Source organism: Cyclopterus lumpus, chromosome 17 (assembly GCF_009769545.1).
Source record: "Cyclopterus lumpus isolate fCycLum1 chromosome 17, fCycLum1.pri, whole genome shotgun sequence".
Lineage (NCBI taxonomy): Eukaryota > Metazoa > Chordata > Actinopteri > Perciformes > Cyclopteridae > Cyclopterus > Cyclopterus lumpus.
The window spans coordinates 7,836,425-7,855,231 of record NC_046982.1 but is presented as its reverse complement, the minus strand read 5'-3'; the positions used below and the strand labels follow the sequence as shown (position 1 = coordinate 7,855,231).

The window sequence follows — 18,807 nt, the reverse complement described above, 5'->3', positions numbered from 1 at the left end:
TTGTTTGAGATCTGACTATTAGTTTATATCCAAGCAACTTATACTTATTTAAGAAACTTTTAATTTTACATTGATTTTGACGATCGCAATCATCATAATCCAGAATGATCCATCCAAACTGCCCATTTCGAAAGCATCTATATGACAACCTGTCAAACATTTATTTGGTTAAACGATTACTACAAAGTGTGAAGACTTTTATACTATTTGGTGTTTAATAAAATAAATTATACTGTGAAAAAGTGAATGCTATAGTCTAATTTAAATTCATCCACTGCATTTCTTATTTATATTTGAGTTAATCAGATTGAGTTAAAAATAAAAGCCCAATCAAAAGACGAGACCGGTTCAATTGGCCATGGGCTTCAACTGAATGTTTATGGCGTCACTCTCTGATCACTTCTGACACCCTCTGTTGATGAATTTGAATCTCTTCTCTCTGACCCTCCCCAGCTCCTCCTCCTGCTCTGTTTGGGTAGATTCTGAATGACCAGTCCAGTGCAAAGGCCAGTGTGAGGATAACAGCAAGTCCCATTTGTTTACCAATGGTATAATTATTTACAGAGCTGGGCGAGGGGCAACTTCAGGTGATCCTAGCTGTGACACAGCAGTTGGAAAAGGTTAAGCAATAATAATAATATGAGAGATATTCTACTCAGTTATATTATATTCAGTTATTGACAAAAGGCAAATAAGATCTAAGTTTATGGAGCGAAACGTGGCTTTTGTTTCACAGTCAGATTGCAAGGATAATAACAAAAATAAAGCAAAATAATAATACTAACCGTTGATAAGAATATATCTTTGTTAATGTAAATGTTTGACCTGGATGGTTTAGATTGTAAGTGTCATTTTGACCTCTTTCAATCGGTAACGCCCCTAAAAACATGAACAATGTTTACTTCATCATTCACAGAACAATTGGCTGATGTTAATGTGTATGTGATGGTAGGTGCCATTTTGAGGATAAAACTCATGAACATATCAATGTTTTGTTTATTTGGTAACCCAAAATATAATTTGCAAGTCACCCGTGGGAGTATAAAATGACTTCCCCCTATGTTTTGTTTTGAGAATTACATGCCACAACAGCATTAATAATATGGCCTTGCCACAGCTCTGCACACACACTAAAATACATCTGGAGGGGTACAATCTCAGCAAAGCAGATCAGAATAAAGATGTGTCGCCCAAAACTGAATGAGGACACAATACGATTTGATCACCCTGAAGGGGTCAGAGATTGACAACATGGCCTTTAAAGGTGTGTATTCTTTGGGAAATGTGCATATTCCACACAAATCCTTTCTTTATCTTCCTCCTCTGAGGGAGCAGATTGGCTGTCTGAGAGGAGACTCCTCTTTATGAACGCAATGCTGGTGGGACGACAGGGGAACACAGAATCAACAAGACACCCTTAAACTGACCTGAACCGGTTCTAAGCTGCTAAGTGAACTAAACCATGAATGAGTGACACAAACAGTGAAGGAGCAGAATTAAAAACCAAAGCAACACTAATAACTTTGTGTTGGCGATACTTTCCTTAAGTTTAACAAATGTCAAAGGAGATAATTTAAACATTTGACAGACACATTTTATATTTGAAGTGTGGACACTGTATTGTCTGGAAAGTAAAATAACTAACCATGATTTGTATATTTCCACATAGTCTCCTCCAAACGGGAAAGCAAGGCCTCCCTGCTCACGATATTTAAGTGTTTTCTCGTTTTGAAAGTTGTTAGAAATTGTTAGTGCTATTTGTACAAGTTAACCACAAATGTACAATATAACTCACACTGTTGTTGTTTCCGATTTGCCAATTTGTCTCTTATTATCGAAGTCAGGGGCCGGGTTGGCTGTCAGGTACACCGCCCCGTGGCCAACAGGTCAAAGACCTGCTCGTTTTTAAATATTTACCAAACACTTCCAGTGAGGTTCAGTCTCTGCGGCTGTCAGTCAGTGGTGATCCCACTCCGTGCAGGTTTATCAGGAACTACAACAGGAGTGATGCAGCGGGCTTTGTTCAGCCGGAGCGCGCTGCTCGCCCAGCAGGCAGCAGCGGCCCTCGACAGTCCGCTGGCCGCGAGGGGCGCGCCTCTTCTGCAGCGGCTGGACCGCTCCATGTCCTCCGTCACCATCCCGCCGCCAGCATGCATGCTCCGGCCGCTGGAAGTTCCGCAGCGCTACCTGTTCGGACCGGGACCCTCGAACGTTCCTCCGCGTATCTTAGCTGCTCAGGGCAGACCGATAATTGGTCACCTGCATCCAGAAATGTATGAGGTAAAGGCTGTGTTTGATACTCAGAGTCAGAAAGACTGAGGTATATTATATAGTACATTATAGTATGCCCTACTTTAAGGTGGAAATACATATGTTTACTCAAATACTGAACTTGGGTACAATATAGAGTCGCGGGTGCGTTTTGTGCACTTGTGAGAAGTTTGACTTCAGGGCTTTCTGTCAGAAATCCACTTGGTTAGGTTTAGGTGAAAACTACTTGTTTTTCACCACTGAGATGCTGTTTAATCAGACTAAATTACATTTGAAAGTATGTTGTTGTTAAGAGTTCAAATTTCAACTTTTCCCCCAGATTTAATTTAAAATAAACCAAATATACATTTTCATGGGATCAAGGACCAATAGTTTGTGCGTAATTGCGCATTTACTGAAATCACTGAAAGCATTTGGTGACGATAGCTAAACATCGTGTTTCTTAGGTCATGAATGACATCAAGCGAGGGATCCAGTACGTCTTTCAGACAGAGAACAACATGACAATAGCTATGAGCGGCTCCGGTCATGCGGCCATGGAGTGTGCAGTGTTCAATACGGTGGAGCCCGGAGAGAGCGTGCTCGTAGCCATTAACGGAATCTGGGGAGAGCGCGTAGCAGAAATTGCCGAAAGAATGGGTACGTCTTTACGCACGGTTTTACGCACGCATCCATTTGGGTCTCCAAAGAAGATACACGACTACATTTACACCGATTGTGTATTCTCTCTGTATGTCCCTCTGCAGGTGCCAATGTACATAGAATGGTAAAACCACCTGGTGGATATTTCAGCAATAAGGAAATTGAAAAGGTAGGCACCGGGTCTCTGTAGCATCCCATAGCATACTAAAGCTATACAACATTCTATCTGCCCACATTTGTGATTTAAAACTTTTTTTAAACAATTTTTCTAGGCCATAGGAACACACAAGCCTGTCCTGTTTTTCCTCACACATGGAGAGTCCTCCGCTGGCCTCTGTCACCCAGTAGACGGCATTGGAGACATCTGCAGAAAGTGAGCCTCCTAATGTATCCGCCTCAAACACATGCGTACAAAACGGTTTCATGTAACCACCAAATAGCATGTCATATTTCTCACTGTTGTCATATCTCCTGCAGAAATAACTGCCTCTTCCTGGTTGACACGGTTGCATCTCTTGGCGCGACCCCAATTTTTATGGACAAGCAAAGTAAGGCAATGATTAACAATGGATTCAATTGTGTTACACCCGTGTGTTATCGTGTGGGATGTCACCATGTCTTTAATTGTGCTGCCAGACATTGACATACTGTACAGCGGTTCTCAGAAGGCTTTGAATACGCCTCCTGGCACAGCACCCATCTCCTTCAATGAGAGAGCATGGTGAGGAGGGACCTTATGCATGCATGTTTCCATATGAGTCCTAAAATGTCACAGCTGCATACAAATGACAACAAGCAAGCACTTCTTTGACTCTGTTACCCCTCACAGCCACAAGATGTTTAACAGGAAAACAAAGCCAGTATCCTACCTCTTTGATATGACACATTTGTCCAACTACTGGGGATGTGATGGCCAACCAGCCAGACTGTAAGTCCAATACAGCCAACTGATTACATCCTTGTGATAATTGTATCATTGTTTATTAGTTATTACTATTATTAGAAACGTTATAATGATACATGTTTGATTGTTGGGGTGTCATTGTGTGTTAGGTACCACCACACTGGACCCGTGTCTGGATTCTTTGCCCTGAGAGAAGGTTTGGCAATCATTGCTGAAAAGGTAAAAGATTGTTTCACCACTTTTTGTAGTTGCGTTACTGAAATACTCTCTTGACTTGTAGAGTAACAATAATATACACATTGTTGGCCGTGCAGGTGGCGCATTAGACTTGTGATGTTGTTGTTGTGTTTTTTTACTTTAATCATGCTGATCACTTTTATTTGCAGCAATACATCAAAGTCTTTGTCAAGCACACCATTACATGTCAAGAGAGGAAGAATCAGTGTTTTCCTTTTGCTAGAAAATGGACTCTTTGAATGAGCCTCTAAATGTGCTGTGGTTTTGATTTGGCAGTGTTGGCACAGTCTCCTTGTAACTTCTCGTCTGATTCTCACATAACTCCGTCGATCTTTGTCTCCATCTAGGGGCTGGAGGAGTCCTGGAAGAAACACAAGGAGGTGGCATCCTACCTGTACCGAGGCCTAGAGGACTTGGGCCTCAAGCTCTTCGTTCCTGAAAGGGTAAGGTAGCTGTAAAACAAAACCGCAGGCTGGACACTGAATAATCATCTGCATAAAACATATAATCAGTATTACCCTCTCTAGCCCTGTATAGGATATCTGTTATAAACAGAAGTGTTTGTGTTGCACCAGAATCCATCAGAGTTATTATGACGGCATTGTGTTGCCCTGTTATGTCCACTAATTTTGACATGTCCTGCAGGAATTGAGGCTTCCCTCCGTCACCACCATCTCCATTCCTGACGGCTACAACTGGAGGGAGCTGCTGGCCTACATAATGAAACACCACCAGATGGAGATGACCGGAGGCCTGGGCCCTTCCATCGGCATGGTGGGTTGCTGCGATTCCACTTCGTACAGTTAGACAAACTATGGCTTTAACATTGTGGTCATGGTCATCAGCTAATCTATACGGTAGATGTTCTAGATGGTTGTGTTTTAAAATGAAATGATTTCCCCTAAAATAAACCATAAGAAGAAATGGGCATCTCCATTCCCACTCCACCAATTCACATCTCGACTAAAATTAACTAAATAATCCAGACATCATTTCACATCTCGTCTACAATTAACTAATTAAACCAGATATCAAATTGGCAAGAGCTGTGCTATCGGCGTGGTGTCTGAACAGCTTTCTGCGTCTGGCCCGCCGAGTCTCTGCTGGCTCTGATGCACTTTCCACCTCTCTCTTCCTTAGGTGATGAGGATCGGCTTGATGGGATACAACTGCGAGAAGACGAACGCTGACATGGCACTGCACGCCCTGGCAGACGCTCTGAAGAACTGCAAAAAGAGCAAGGTTTAGGAGACATGAGTCCCCCGGCCCCTCACGCTGTACAATGTCACCACATGATTGATATCTGAAACAGCGCATAAAGTTCGGGAATTGTTATGATGTGATATGAATAAAACCTAATGTGCTTTTATTGTATAAGTAGGATAGTTTTTAAATCAAGGAGCAGGTATTAACTGGTCCATGCTGAGGCTGTTGAAAGATGTCAATAAAGTGTTCTTGGATTCATCAAACACAAGAAAGGTGCACGGTCTGAACTACATTTCCCAAGATCCCCCTTACTGCGATGGCCGTATATAAAACTACGTCATATTAGCTCAACACTGACGGGGATGAACTGTTCATTTAATCGTGTGCCTCAGTTTAAGGTTCGTAGTGATCCTCGCGTGCCTGCAGCCTGGTCTATTAATGGCGTGTCCGTTCAGTCACACAGGTAGGACGATGGTTACATTGTTAAGTCGCATGCAAAAATGGGATCAATGTCAACTGTTGTAGCTTCAATGTCAGTGCAGACTCCGACTAACCACGTGACTCGTTCAGTACGCACTAGCTTTTGGCCGAATAGTCTACTGAAGGGATCGAGGTGCAAACGCGTCCTCGTCGTCCATGTTGTTAACATCCAACTGAAGCCTCCCGATGACGTCGTCTCAGCTGAGTCTGACTGTCCCGAATTAATATTAGTTTCAGATATGAACTAAACCATATATCGCGATTACATGATGACGAGTCAGGACGTACGCCCAGTGAGCGTAGACTGACGTCAGCGCGTTAGTGAACGCTGCTGATGTTTGTGATCATGTAATCGATACTTACACGCGGCGCCTTGTTTCCACACTTTCTATATTTATACGAGTGCGATGACAAACAGCCAGCTTCCTATTCTTCTTCTGGTTTCTGCCACATGTTCACCAAACCGGAGCGTTACTGCCACCCACTGGCTGAAGTAGGGAGACGCCGGATGAGAATAAACCTGCTTGTCTGAATGCAGAAGTGAAATGTATGACTCGTTAACCCAGTTTATTTATGAAGAATAAGTTACTTAATTGTGAGGCAATATTTTGATCATTATGATTATGATAATTAACTGGATTTCTGCAGCACATTTAATGCAACACAACGTGCTTTGCATAAAAGTGATACACTCGGATAATGTGATATTTACAGGTACACTTTATTCAGAATGCAATACGATCAGTTTATATGAAAGAACAGACCAGGTTAATAAAAGACGAGATTTTTATAATTAAAAAGGACATCCTCTGTCCTTGGACCATGGCAACAGAAAAGGGGAAAAATGGAAGAAACGTCAGGGAAGAAGTGCATCAAAGTGTCGATTGATTATTTTAGCTTCATCTTGCTGTTGAAAAGCAGAGGTGGCCATCTTGTACGTTCTTATCCTGTTTTGTGTGGCTTTGGACTCGGATCTCTCTGGAAAATGATTGCTTGATTTCTGTGAGATCACCTGATCAAATACAGGTTACATATCCATATTCAAGAGAATACACTTTATTCAGCCGCAGATATTTTTTGTAAATAATAAAATGAAAGTGGCTGCTTAAGTTTCAAGTACCTGGTATTATGTGTGCTGACTATCATGACTTACTTGGACACTTGACTAGAACACAGCCATTGTTAATGTTATGAATAGCATTTATTAGTTAATTGAGAGAAATGCTTTGTAAATTGAAAAGTTCTCTATTATCCACTTTTAAACTCATCTTAGTTGTAATGTCAGCTGACTCATAACTTGTTCTGTCACATGATTCAAGATATATATTTATTATTACCAATATGTATTCTAATTGATATAAAATGATCTCTTCCTTAATAGTACATTCAAACTTCCTGTGAATGTTGAGTAATATCAGTGTATTAAAATCAAATAAAATGTGTTTTATTGCCCATCATCACCTCATAATAAAGTCCTTTCCTCTGTTTTCATGATCGTGAACTCTTTGTGTTTTACCAGCGGATCTGAACCCAGTCCTCCTCCCTCTCGACTGGCTGCTGGGTACCTGGGAGTCGGATGAACCTGGAGAGGGCTGTTTTACGACCATAAAACCGTTCCGCTACACCGAGACCCTGACATTCAGCCATGTGGGACAACCGGTCATCAACTTCACGTGGGTTATTTTGGGAGCAATCAGACTTCAAAGAATAACACCAGGCTGAAAAACGGTGTCTCCGACCATCACTTGCGGCGAAAACGCCAGATCAGACCGCCCATCACTAGGAACATTGCCTCATCAATCTTCAGTTGATTAATTGCTGTTACTGTGTTCGACAGGTTCAATGCCTTCCACGCAGAGACAAAGAAGCCTCTGCACAGGGAGTGTGGCTTCATTCGAATGCAGCCGGGAACCAACAGAGTGGCGTTCATGATCGCACAGAACTCGGGTAGATGCATACACGCGTATACTGGTACCCTCGTTTCTGTTGACCAGGCTCCTGCTCGTATTTTGTAATTGGAAAAAAAAGGATCGTTCAAAATGTGGAGCGGCAGGGTGTATAGGTTTTTCTGAGGGAAGCAGACGATTAATGTGGATATACAAAAATGTATCTCACAATGGAATTTGTCTTTCACTATATTAGATGTGACATATATATATATATATATATATATATATATATATATATATATATATATATACACATACACATACACACACATATGTGTATGAGTCACATCTAATATATAGTGAAAGACAAATTCCATTGTGAGATACATTTTTATATATATATGTATGTATGTGATATTCCAGGCGTGATGCAGAAACTTGGCAATTTAAAACTTTGTTTGTTTGTCATATATATTTTTTTACTGTTTTGCATTAAGTAATAAATTATTCTGAAACAATTTACACTTTTTTAAAAACAATTTCCGATATACAATTAAGTCCTCATTCCTTTAAAAAAAAAGATAATCCGTATAAAATTTAATTGGCATAAAAGTGTATACACGTTTTGAATGGCGACCTCTTTCGTCTACACAAACGCACACACTTCCTGTTTATGTCTAGTGTGTCTTTGTGTGCAGGTCTGGTGGAGATTGAGGAGGGAGAGCTGACGGCGCAGCAGCTGAACCTGCAGAGCCAAGCGCTGGCCAGAGTCTCTTTTGCCCGAGAGCCACATGTACAAAAGGTCCGACTGTAATCTGATGATGCATCACGCATGTTTATTAGTTACTGAATGTATTGGCAACAATGCTGCCCACACGGTCCCACAGAGCACGAACATTATTTTAATCAATGAAATATGTGTTGCTCTTTGTGTCCATGCTCTCTTCCATCTTTCAGGTCTCTCGAGTGATTCAGCTCCGACCAGATGGGAGGCTGGAGCAAACAGTTTCCATGGCGACAGACAACCAACCACTGATGCAGCACTTGCACATCACCTACCGTCGGCAGACTTCCTTTACTTAGACGTACTTTGGTCAGGAAAGATAAACGTTGCCCAAATAAGGGGACTTGATCAATAATCAGGGTTTAGTCACATAATCATATAAACAGTTTGCGTTAATACAATACATGCAGTAATAAGTGGGTGTTTAAGGCACTACAGATGTAGAGTTGATGTTTACATTCAGCTTTACGCTTCAAAACGTGACTGTTCACATCCATGTTTACAGTCTTCTTCTCTGCCTTTGCTAACATATTTCTTTATATCTTGGCATTTTACCACCACCTGTAAGTGAAACTACTACTAGAGCTCTAACACTTTTGTGAACCTTTTTAATCTAAAATTAAAAATGTCATATTACACTGAAGGGCCTTGCTTTAGTGTGGACGCTCGCCTCATCTTGATATGTATTGTCTGGATATTTATTATTGGAGCTGTGAAGCTTATAAAGCACAGATGAATTATTGAGTAGTGTCCTCTTTCATTGCACCATGTTCAGATTGAAAGCTTAACTGCTCTCCTACTGGAGTCAATGAACATTGAGTGTAAAAGTCAGAGTTTGGTGTTAAAACTTTTTCCTCATGTGTCTCAACATGATGTCCAATATTCTTTCTTTCAGTAGAGGGGTTCATATTAATGTAGATGTACTTATACAGGCTGCAATAAGAGAAATAAAGTTTTTTGACTGTCTTAATATGTATGCTTCCTGTTCTCTCCCTAAGGATGATGTATTTATGTTCAACATTAAAGCTATTGATGCTCTTCTGCATCAGTGTTACAGCATCAAGTCTTTGATTCTGAATGAGGGAGTAGAGGTTGAGTGACAGGCTCCACTTTAAACCCCTGTGTGTCAGTATCATGAAAGAATCAACACAATAAGTACATGTGAAGATTTTAGGTTTATTATGGATGTAAAAAACAAAACAGACACATTTATAAATTAACCATGTTAAAGTGACAACCATAAAACATACCACACAATCATCCTGAAGAGCCCTTGTCGTTATACTCCAGTGGCTTCAATTGTTAGTCATAATCAAAATAAAGATTTTAAAAAAAGAAAAAGAAATCCTGCATGAAAATATTTACAGATTTTAAAAAAGGAAATCAATTTAACCAAACTAAAGTAAAGTACCATTCTTCTTTGGCCTAAAAAGAGACTTAACATTTCTTGGTCAATAGTGTCTAAAATTGCAGCAGAAAGTTTAATCATACTCTGGAAGAGACGCTGCCCGTGCTGTCGTGGTGATGTACAATAGTGCAAATCACCACATGATAGCAGTTCCTTTCAGACTCCGAAAAACTCACAAGACCCAGCCAGCTGAGCATCAATTTTCAATAAAAACGTGGCTTTCCCTTTCATTCTTCCTTCAGGTATATTTACTGAGACGAACATCAAATCAATGCATCGGACAGTTTCTCTCAGGAGTGCAACCTGACAACCATCTCTCTCTCTCTCTCTCTCTCTCTCGCTCTCTCACACACACACACACACACACACACACACACACACACACACACACACACACACACACACACACATTCTGCACCGGCAGCGCCACAGTATGTAGAAGAGGTGGAGGGACACAAACCTTTTTTTTCATTGCCGCGTATGTTCTTAAATATCACAGTGACTACTCTTTGGATGGAGGTAATCACTTATCCGAAACCGAGATGACACACGCACGCACAATGCTGATGAAACATTTGTTGATGGCCATTCAGCGCTGGCAGGCACAGCGACCATCTCGACTCCATCCATTATTATTATTAACAAGTCTGAGATATGCTCTCATATCGACGATGAGGACTCTGGTGCACTCAGTCTGTGCTGATTCATGTCTCCTTCATGATGTAGACGTACACTGTAGTGAGGAAGTACTTCAGGGACTCGATGACAGACGACAGCCAGTGGTGCTCAGGGGTAAGATCCTGCTTCAACACACATTTTGTGATCTCCGCCTGGTACAAGGAAATTGATATTTTAAATTAGACTACAATGAAACATCACAGAAAAACGAATGTTACCACTGCAAATATTTGCAAATCAGCCAACAGGAAGCAACAGTGTGTGAGCTCCATATTACATGCAACTCCCCTCTAACTGACTATGCGAGCCTAAGTACATAAACCGAGCTCTCGTCCATAAACAAGTTAACGTAATCAGTCATGCAGCGTCAGCGATGTGGAAAACAGAATTTTGCCAGTGTTAATCTCAAGAGAAACACGATGCAAGCAGTGCTTTCTCCACCCCCTCGTTTGCCGTCAACTTGGTAACACTAATCATGCAGCAGCATGAACCATAAAGAAATCAGAGAAAGAAAAAAAAAAAGATACATGAGAAACATAATTTAGTACTAAAAAACGTCACATACCCATCCTCCCCGTCTCTTCAGCCAGGGAACCAGAAACTTGCGGACAAACTGTCCCAGACTGTCCACTAAGATGTGAACGGTGGTTGGATGACCCTGTCTGACACAGTCCACTGCTAGGGCTCCGGCTACCGCATACATGGATACCACCTTACCCCATGTTATACCTACAGACAGAAAAACAGACAGCGCCAAGTTACGCCGTTATGTCTTCTTTATCGACGTCCATTAATGTTTTAGTTAAAAACATCTTCACGCTTCAGCAATTCAAGCCGATATTGATTCCATCTTGCCGTCACGCAGCAGTTGTTCAATAGCTGAGGAGCAAAGATATCACACTCTGTCCAGCAGGCCTGAGCTTCAGTCCTCCACATTGGAAGAATTCTCCTGACGGGAATCAATAAACATAAACTCCTTTTGCTGTTCTCATCTCCTCTCTTATGGTTACTCTGTTACATATTCTGTGACCCGATTCCCAGCATGGTCAGTGGACCTTGTACTGAAATAAACTGTAAATACCCAGTTTAAGTCAACAAACCAGTGCGTTTGTGTTACTGTAGCTGATAAGACGTCTTAGAGACCAGTTCTAAATTAGAGAGTGTGAGATTGCGTTCGCCTGCAGGCGGGTGAACACCCTACTTCTACTGTGGGTGAGTCAACAAGTTCAGAAAAGGATTTTGAATTTACCCCTAAGGAGCCAAGTCATGAAGCTTCTTTCAAGTGAAACAATCCAGTCTGATAATTGATGGCATCCAGACATATTTAGGTTGAGTTTCCAGGACAGCAGGGACCGTTATAGCAGCCGTCAGGGATGCAGCCGGTTCTAATGGCATTAGCCTCCTTAGGCCAGCTCACATTGTCATGGCTGACCTACAGTGTCTGACTGGGCCTATAAGGGGATAGAGCAAGCTCCAGCGGGCTTAAATGGGATAACTGTCCAAGGAATCTGTCAGAGCCCGTCACATCTCACTCCCTATTGAGAAGCAGGCCAGGAATAGAGACAAGATTGTCAGGGATAAAGCTGGAGAAGAGGAGGGCGTAAAGAGGAGGGACAGAAGTGGGAGGCAGGCGAAGATAGATGGAGGAGAGACAAGTCATGTTGATTTTGCAGATGGCCGCTTCTATAAAAACATTTCAATAAAAAAGAGAAATGAAAAGTGCTTATGATACATAGATTCACTGGACTTATCATTCCTTATTGGTCCTGTCAAGCACTTGGAGGCATAATGACCAAAGGCCTAAATAGGGTGTTCCAGACAGCAGGGGAAAACAAACATCGATGCATTCTTCTATTTATATCCCAGTTTCAATCCGTCCCAGAAGGCTGGGGCAGCCCGGGTTCACCAGTTTGTTATTCTTCAGGGAGGAATCCCACGCAGTTTCCAGAAATACATCCTCGTGACGTCTAAACAAGCACAAGTTTATTCAAAACAGTCATGAAAATGACATTAAGCAAATCCATTTTTGATCTTCCCAAGAAACACGAAGAGTTCGAGCTGCTCGTCACACCGCGGCCAGACCGTCTAAATCGACCCCAGAGGCTCATACCGAGTACATAAAACCACTCTTTTTATTTAGACATTGGCCACACTGCTTTGAATTGTGTACAAAGCAGATCTGTTGTCAAGGCGACTTAAACAAGTCCAAGAACCAGCACCAAAAAAAAAAAAATCAACATCTCCAGTAATTAGATTAGATTAGATTGAAGAGGCAACAAAGATTTGACCAGAAAGATTTGCGTTATGTTATCTCGTCACAAGGTCTGAGGTAACGGGCATAGTGTAAAGTCGAGTTTGGTAAAGTAACGTAACTCCAGAGACGTCATCGCTACCTTACGACCATACAGCACATGCCAGATAAACTACCGTTACAAATTATAGCAAGTGTGGTTGCACCTTCCGTCACCTTCCACAGGCTGCGGCGATGCATCTCTGCCATGCTCACGTCACACATTTTAGTATCCATCAAAATAAACCCCTCCCCCGACTCCAACAGGACTGGCCACACCAGCGTCGCTGCAGCATGCTGATGTTTAGCAGCCGTAACGTTTACCGGGTTGCTTGGGGTGTCGGTATGTTAACGCGTGTTCATTTTGCACTTGACCTCTGGAGACGTCATACGTTTTGTGGGTATGAAGTATCGCATAAGGTGATCTCATAAGGGATCGCAAAAAGGGGATTTAATTCATCCTGTGCAGGACACCATTTTCATGGCAATCCATCAAAAGGTAGTCGAGACATTTCAACCCACAAACGGTGGTGCTGGAGATAACGGCCGGGGATCAAAGTCAGTAGGATTCGTTCTCTGAGTGAGAACTATGACTGTCTGAACTAAACTTCATCCAAAATGTATCGGGTAGTTGTCGAGGTATTTCAGTCTGGACAAAAGTGGCGTGCCGACTGAGCGACATCAACGTCCCCAGAGTGATGTGCTACTGGGGCCACAGAGTATTTGGACACTGTGGTCACAACACAGGACAATAAGGGCTACACAAAGTCCAGCTTGAGACCTGATTCAAGGACAAAGAGCGGAACATCAAGTGCAACAAAAAGAATATTTAAATGTATCCGTTTCTTCTCTCTCCCTCTCTCTCCCCCTCTCTCCCTCTCCCTATCTCTCTCTACCTCTCAGCCAAAGAGGCTGCTGGGAACTGCAGACTCACACCTGTTTAATACCAGTAAAGGCCTTCATCAGTAGTGGGAGTCAAGTGTGAATCACTTCCTGTACTGGCAGAAGACAACAGTTTTTTGTTATAGCATAAAAGGGAGCTACATCACCATCATTATCATCAGCAGCCGTGTACCTGTTGAGAAGATCTCTGTTGCCACGCCGATGAAGGCATCTGAAACCATGTTCTCCATGGCAACAGAGATGTTGAGCTGCCGGGCCACGTTCCTGTACAAACTGGGCTGTATACACTCCAGCTCGTCGCCTAGGTAACAGAGGGAGAGCAAAGACACACAAAAAGAGAGAGAGAAGAATCAAGTCTGTTTGGTGGACCGCAGTTTAAACCAATTATTTAAACGCTCCAGGTTACACAGACTACGATACTGTCCCACGCAACCATTAAACTCAGACAGTTTACTCTGGTCTGCTTGTGGAGGGTCACTCACATGTTAAAAGTAAAGAATTTGTATTTCTTAAAGAGACGCTGGGAACTAGCTGCTGTGTTAAGTGAGTCAAGTCCTCCAGATATAGTCGCTTGGTTCAAGCTGTTCTCTCTCACACGCACGCCCCTGAACTCATCATGGCTTAAAATGTACAGCATGTAGTACAATGCGTGTAAATCAGTCAAGTCTCTCATGTCTCAGATGATCAATTATCTCGTCCAGCTCTGTCGAGTCATCTCAGCTTTCAGCCCATCATCAACTGACCAAATTCTTGGTCATGAGACCTTTAATGCATCATCTGTCTTCTGTCTATACAGGGTATAAATCATTTTTAAAAACAGCTATAAAGAAATGCCCCCAAAATATTTGGAAATAAAGTAGGAAGACTGTGCAGCGCCTGTTCTTTATCTTATTGTTGTTCAAAGAGCAGAAGGAAACCACGTTGACTGTGCCTCCATGTCTCTAGAAGATGCAAATTTGCCCCTCGAAAGCCCATTACGTCACTCATTTTACAGTTCAGACTTCATCGGGTTTCTCTTACCAAGACAGAGAAGCACCAACGACGCCTCAGCGAGCGCTGCATTTGACGGAGAGAGGTGGAGTTCAGTTTTGGACCACCCCAGTCCATTCTGGTGGAGTCTGGACAGGATGTAGTCTCTGCACAGGGCTTTAGACTGGGTCACCAGCTCCTTCTCAGTCAACGATCGGTCAAACACATCCAGGACCTCCGCAGCAAACACAGAGGACTTCCGCAGGACCTCCATGTCCTCCTGCAGGGGGATCAGGGTCAGAGAGCGCCTGACCTCCCGGGATCAGCTGTGTTTCAGGGTGTCCCTTCTTAATCCCAGAGGAACGAAGTTTAACGCTGAAGACAATATGGCAGCTGTGGAGATAATAAAACCCTTATTCAGAGGTAGCTAGCTAGACTTTGTCAGAATGACATCCCGCAATCTTGAAATGTTTCTGTCAGACCGGGAGAACAACTCCTTTCATCAACAAACTGGTGCAAACGACAGGTTAGCATCTTGAGTGATTCAATACTCTCTTCTTTTTTTTACACTCAAAAGGGACTGTGAGTGCATATAGACGCTGACAATCTAAATCACAGCACCAACTTACATAAGAATGTGATGGAGGCGTTATTGCTGTGAGTCACATGGTGGGATAGTCAAGATATTGCTACATTTCTTGGATTATGCAACACCAAGCTGATACCACAAGATGGCAAGATAAATTTAAATTTCTTGATTTGGGATTTTTTTTTTTTTTTATGCATAAAGCATACAGTTTTTTTAGTGCAACATGTAGTAGAATATTTAAGATACATTTTAGAATATGTGCTAGATGCATCTAGAAGTTACGCTGTTGCATCCAAAGGACAAGCCACGCTTACCGTCGACGTTGTATCCATATTGACAAGCACCCGCTTCTGATATGACAAATGTGATTTTCTTTTCTTTCTTTTTTTTTCAGTCGATTAATCAGAAAAAACCTTTCAAACAGACGAAAGAGCCCGAGCGCCAGAGGGAACTCGTCTTCTCCTAAAAGAACTGCTTCAGACGAGCAGGAAGCCACCAAGTCGAAGTTGTGTCATGCATAAGAGAGCTCGGGCTCTGCTCGGTCCACTTGTTTCCACGGAAAGCACCGACTGAGCCGAGGGACGCGGTTGGAGGACGCCTACCTGTTGTTCCAGCTTCCCATTGGCGCTCAATGGGTGCGTTGGTTTTACAGCCAGGAAAAGCCCGGAGGTGGAGTTTCACGCCTGCCGCCCCGGCAACTCTCGACGGGGAGACACGGGGCGAACAAATGAACCGCATCCACATTTTCATTCACAAATCCGGACGGGTTAATCCCACACAGCGGTCTGAAAGGACCCCATTTTATTAATTCGCGTGTGTCCACGTCACGTGTGGCGTTGGGACCCCTTGAAAAGCCCTCGAGTCACGTTTCAAACACGTCACGCGTGAGTGAAACGGGGTTTTACCAGAACAGGTGAATCCGATGATCTGCCACGCTGATGCCCAAAGTGGCACACCTTAAATACCGAGTATAGATAACTATAGCTGTCCAAGTCGGCACTTAAAGTACGGACACAAAGTTAATTGGATTTTATTGTGCCCCATGAATGACGCCGTTTTAATAATTGTATTACAGTATTGTCACTTTATTGTATTATTATTTATAGTTTTTATAAAATCCATTGGAAGCTCCATCGATCTTGCTTTAACTCAATTAGTTAATGATGTTTGGGAAGGTGGTGCCGTCGAAATAGTCCACTGTGTCCCAACACATTAAACAAAGAACATAAGGTCAGTCAGAGGAGAGAGGCTCATTCCACGTAACAACGCGTGACACGTATTCATCTCTCTTTATCTCACCTGTGCATGTGTGTGTTACCTGCCACATTATATTACATTGTATATCAAACTGATAACGGGTATGATGCTTTTTTATTGGGGGATATTATGTTACTATATATAGTTTGACCGCTGGGTGTCGCTGTTACTCACCTTACTGTTGAGGTCAACATTATTGTTTTCTGAGCTGATCTGGTCCTCTTCAGGATTAGTTTGTCTCCATGGGACGGATTCAGCTACTTATCAACATGTGAATACAACACAATAACATTTGCACGTATTGTATTGATGATTAATCTGATCCTTTTTCTCAACATTAATTAGAATGACACATTCACCTTAAGAGTGAAACATGTACTTCTTTGTGACCTTTTTGGTCAGCAGCAGCAGCAGCAGTACCTCCATGAGCTCGTTTGGACCAGAGATATTCTGCATAAATACTGTCATCATTTCAGTTCCTGACTAAAAATGCATCAATAATCTTTGGTGTTTTGCAACAGTAGGGAGTCTACACTCTGATTCACACAGCATTATGTGAAACATTTAGAACTGGCTTGCTATTAACACAGTGTTAATGTTGTGTACTTTATGGGGAGCTGAACATTCTTTAATGAGAACCGACAAAGCACACAAAGTTCAATTATCATATAATTAAATATAATTATTATCATAATGAACCTCAATTTGCCGACTTGGCTAAAAAAGGGTCAATCTTTGTGACTTGTACAAAAAAATTACTTAAATAAAATAACTGAGGTTGAACCTATAATTTCCGTTTAATGGATGATCCATCCATTTATAAGTTAATATTTCTTGATAAAATTCCCAAATTTGCTATAATTATAGACCAGTGCTTCATAAAGACCAGAATGAGTGAATTTATATTAATTTCAAGTGGTTTTAAAGTTAAAGAACAACACTATTGAACTGTGAAAATCAAAGCATTTGTGTTACCATAAGAAGAAAACAGTGTCCTGAGACGTTGGTGTCTCAGTAATTATCATGTTAATAGGTGAGTTTCTGCTGTTAGTGATCCCATTTAAAGATAAGTGTGGCTATAAAAGAAAACCTTGCCTCGCCCCATTTGTTTGAATGAGAAACCTGAATTTTCAAATATGATCCCAGTCCAGCTCTGTTCCTGAATTGTATGACAAATGAGTATGTAATGAGTAAGTAGGAGTTATAGTAAATGTTTTACACGATTGTGATCAGCTAGGTTGTTAACACTGGTTGCCAACCATACTACTGTATTATGAAATACAATGCTCAGCACATCGAGGCTTCCCCACATGGATTCTTAGTTCCATCACGAATGACACAGAGAGTGCAACTCTGCTATTCCAAGTATGTCAGCATCACTGAGAATGGAATTCCTGAGCGTTGGGTTTGGCAAACTTTACTGCTATTTCATGAACTACCACATTGAATATTTAATGTGTCCACAGTTGGATTATTGAGGATGACCCGGTATGTCTGAGGCGGCTGTCTATTCTCTGGTGATGGCGTTGGGCAGAGAACTATGGGCCAATTTGATGTTGTTTTGTTCATTTCTATTAAATAAATTCCATCTGGCTAAACCTTGACTTAAGTCAATGTGAAACGGTCACAAGACCAAGAAGAAGGACTGTGTTATAGTTTGTACTAATATGGCTGCCACGAAAAACAGCTGACCGTGCGGTTAGAGACAATGACACCAAGTCTCACATTCAGAGCCCCGAGACCCCACCCCACCCCACCCTTTTAGGATTAATGAGAGAAACTATACTGTTGAATATGTTAACACACTCTGTTTCTCCTCCATGCCTGAGGCTCGTGAGACAGAGAGCCACACATGCAAGTGAACAGTCAGTACAGCCGCTGTTCAAGTTCTAGGCCTTCACCGACAGTGATGCAATGTCAGGATACAAAAGTCTCAACTGCATTCCACACGAGCTCCACATATGCAATCGTTGTTGTGTTCTTTCCCCCCGGAATTCCCTTCATGACAAAACCGTCCAGCACAGCAATGGGTTTGAACTCATTCAACTAAGCGTGTTAAAAACCACATCACTGTGTCATGTTTGTGTTTCAGAGTTTGTCCATTAATCAAATGTTAAATAATTTTTTCATGCCTGCACTTCATCGAGGAGCCCCCATGTGCTAGCCTGACAAACACCATGTCAACAGACCATGATGACCCCCCCCCCCCCCCTCCTCTTCCTCTTTCCCAACCAGCCAACTGTTGTAGATAAATAGTTTGGGGCTGAGATACACTTCAAACTGCACGCCCATCATCCCCA

At 42.1% G+C, this 18,807-nt stretch overlaps 3 protein-coding genes across 3 annotated transcripts; 2 read left to right on the top strand and 1 right to left on the bottom strand.

Annotated features, from left to right (window-relative positions):
* Positions 1-1,925: 1,925 nt before the first annotated feature.
* On the top strand, positions 1,926-5,723 carry agxtb (alanine--glyoxylate and serine--pyruvate aminotransferase b). Its single transcript, XM_034556251.1, has 11 exons — positions 1,926-2,280; positions 2,718-2,910; positions 3,018-3,082; positions 3,186-3,286; positions 3,391-3,461; positions 3,550-3,634; positions 3,743-3,841; positions 3,967-4,036; positions 4,402-4,497; positions 4,700-4,828; positions 5,195-5,723. Exons 1-11 carry the CDS (start codon positions 2,008-2,010, stop codon positions 5,300-5,302), a joined length of 1,290 nt encoding a protein of 429 aa, XP_034412142.1. The 5' UTR covers positions 1,926-2,007; the 3' UTR covers positions 5,303-5,723.
* Positions 5,597-9,379, top strand: thap4 (THAP domain containing 4). Its single transcript, XM_034556252.1, has 5 exons — positions 5,597-5,723; positions 7,260-7,413; positions 7,578-7,687; positions 8,328-8,431; positions 8,587-9,379. Exons 1-5 carry the CDS (start codon positions 5,699-5,701, stop codon positions 8,710-8,712), a joined length of 519 nt encoding a protein of 172 aa, XP_034412143.1. The 5' UTR covers positions 5,597-5,698; the 3' UTR covers positions 8,713-9,379.
* Positions 9,380-9,623: 244 nt separating this feature from the next.
* Positions 9,624-15,797, bottom strand: LOC117747125 (bcl-2-related ovarian killer protein homolog B-like). The gene is made up of 5 exons (XM_034556550.1): positions 15,565-15,797; positions 14,713-15,054; positions 13,865-13,993; positions 11,065-11,228; positions 9,624-10,651 (listed from the first exon to the last, which is right to left on the bottom strand). The coding sequence occupies exons 2-5, from the start codon at positions 14,933-14,935 to the stop codon at positions 10,526-10,528; spliced, it is 642 nt and encodes a 213-aa protein (XP_034412441.1). The 5' UTR covers positions 14,936-15,054; positions 15,565-15,797; the 3' UTR covers positions 9,624-10,525.
* Positions 15,798-18,807: the final 3,010 nt, after the last annotated feature.

Bases quoted from the DNA above. Each gene is read 5' to 3' on its own strand.
- LOC117747125 (XM_034556550.1), bottom strand. From the start codon at position 14,935: ATGGAGGTCCTGCGGAAGTCCTCTGTGTTTGCTGCGGAGGTCCTGGAT. The intron at 11,229-13,864 runs GTACACGGCTGC...TTCTGTCTGTAG, and splicing joins AACAGAGATCTTCTCAACAG to GTATAACATGGGGTAAGGTG. The intron at 10,652-11,064 runs GTATGTGACGTT...TCCTTGTACCAG, and splicing joins TGAAGAGACGGGGAGGATGG to GCGGAGATCACAAAATGTGT.
- thap4 (XM_034556252.1), top strand. From the start codon at position 5,699: ATGGCGTGTCCGTTCAGTCACACAG. The intron at 5,724-7,259 runs GTAGGACGATGG...GTGTTTTACCAG, and splicing joins GTGTCCGTTCAGTCACACAG to CGGATCTGAACCCAGTCCTC. The intron at 7,414-7,577 runs GTGGGTTATTTT...TGTGTTCGACAG, and splicing joins CAACCGGTCATCAACTTCAC to GTTCAATGCCTTCCACGCAG.
- agxtb (XM_034556251.1), top strand. From the start codon at position 2,008: ATGCAGCGGGCTTTGTTCAGCCGGAGCGCGCTGCTCGCCCAGCAGGCA. The intron at 3,462-3,549 runs GTAAGGCAATGA...TTGTGCTGCCAG, and splicing joins AATTTTTATGGACAAGCAAA to ACATTGACATACTGTACAGC. The intron at 3,635-3,742 runs GTGAGGAGGGAC...TACCCCTCACAG, and splicing joins TCCTTCAATGAGAGAGCATG to CCACAAGATGTTTAACAGGA.